Below are 1,509 nucleotides of genomic sequence, written 5' to 3'. Positions count from 1 at the left end.
AAATTAACAATTTAAAATATAAAACCTCTTTCCATTTACATAATTATGACACATTCTATATCACCCATGTTGCAAGCAGAATGAAAAATTTCTCCAGCATATGCCCTTGTTTATCTTTACCAATACGCACATCAGCATATGGCCAATTTGGGGTCATAAACATCTCTCATCAAATTTGACTTGAGAATTGTGCCGTTATATCAGTTCAGAGTAGCTCTATTTGCAGACCAAGAGTGTTACCTACTCCACGATAACCTGAGTGGGAGGATCATGGGTCGGCAACTTTAAAACTAACACTTGTCCGAATAATGTTCATCTCCAAGAGCTGAACAATCTCTCAGCCACAAAATTCTGGTCCTGCAAAATGCTACACGAGCCACTTCACCGCCTCCATTGGCCACCTCACCATAGCGCACTTCCAGATTATAAACACGTACACCAACAATAATTTTCCACTTTCACTTACTACAGTAGTACAACTCTATGGGTTTACACGTTCCTAATTCTTTCCTTGTGGTTAACTTGTTCTATAAATAGCTGATCATCTCCCATGCTAACGCTAAGCTTTCCTCAACACACATTCAAACAGCGCTCTTCCCTCAGCCATAACATTTATTATCTTCTTTCAAATATTTCCAGTTGCATTTGCATCGGAAGCTTTTTACTTGACCTGTAGTTGTTTCTCCTCCTAATTAAGGCTTTTCCAGACCCCAAAATGGCTGCATTCAAATCGTCACTTGCTCTTGTTGTTTTGCTTATTGTTGGTTTATCATTGTCAAGTATCAACGTATCAGAGGGCAGAGTTGCAAGGAAAGATTTAGGTATCGATCTTGGAGGAATTGGGGTTGGAGGAGGAATAGGCCTGGGTTTAGGACTTGGTGGAGGAGGCGGTGGTTCGGGTTCCGGGTCCGGATCCGGAGCTGGGTCTAGTGGTTCTTCTTCAAGTTCAGCGTCATCGAGTTCTAGTTCAAGTTCTGGGTCGGGTGGTGGCGGTGCAGGCTCTGAAGCAGGTTCATCTGCTGGCTCTCGGGCCGCGTCAGGGTCAACAGGGAAAAGCGCTCAAGGAGGCGGGGGTGGTTCCGGTTCAGGACATGGAGGAGGGGGCGGGGGTGGTTCCGGTTCAGGACATGGAGGAGGGGGCGGGGGAGGTTCTGGTTCAGGACATGGAGGCGGGGGCGGTTCGGGTTCGGGACGTGGTGAGGGTTATGGTGAGGGTTATGGCGAGGGCCGTGGCGAGGGTTATGACAGTGGAGGCGAGAACTGAGAAAATATGCATGCATGCAACCGTTAGATAATGAAGCTAAAACTAGTAAAATATATAAATAATATTTTGTCATCACCATTTTCTGTACGAGACTAGTGGTATAGGTGATGAACTTAATCGAGTCTATAGTGTGAGCCTACATGATAGTTTGTGGATTCCAGTGTTTACTCAAGCATAGCATTTGTAATGTGTGTTTTATAAGTATCTTGTCAATTACATATTTCGTCTTTTTTTTCCAAGCTATA

The 1,509-nt window shown here is 44.5% G+C and overlaps 1 protein-coding gene across 1 annotated transcript; it reads left to right on the top strand.

Moving 5' to 3' along the window:
- The first annotated feature begins 555 nt into the window (after positions 1–555).
- Positions 556–1,509, top strand: LOC137732508 (putative glycine-rich cell wall structural protein 1). The gene has a single exon (XM_068471826.1). It carries the CDS (start codon positions 716–718, stop codon positions 1,262–1,264), a length of 549 nt encoding a protein of 182 aa, XP_068327927.1. The 5' UTR covers positions 556–715; the 3' UTR covers positions 1,265–1,509.

This window comes from Pyrus communis, chromosome 4 (assembly GCF_963583255.1).
Source record: "Pyrus communis chromosome 4, drPyrComm1.1, whole genome shotgun sequence".
Lineage (NCBI taxonomy): Eukaryota > Viridiplantae > Streptophyta > Magnoliopsida > Rosales > Rosaceae > Pyrus > Pyrus communis.
Note: the sequence above shows the minus strand (reverse complement) of the source record. Positions and strands in the feature narration are given on the sequence as shown.

Bases quoted from the DNA above. Each gene is read 5' to 3' on its own strand.
- LOC137732508 (XM_068471826.1), top strand. From the start codon at position 716: ATGGCTGCATTCAAATCGTCACTTGCTCTTGTTGTTTTGCTTATTGTT.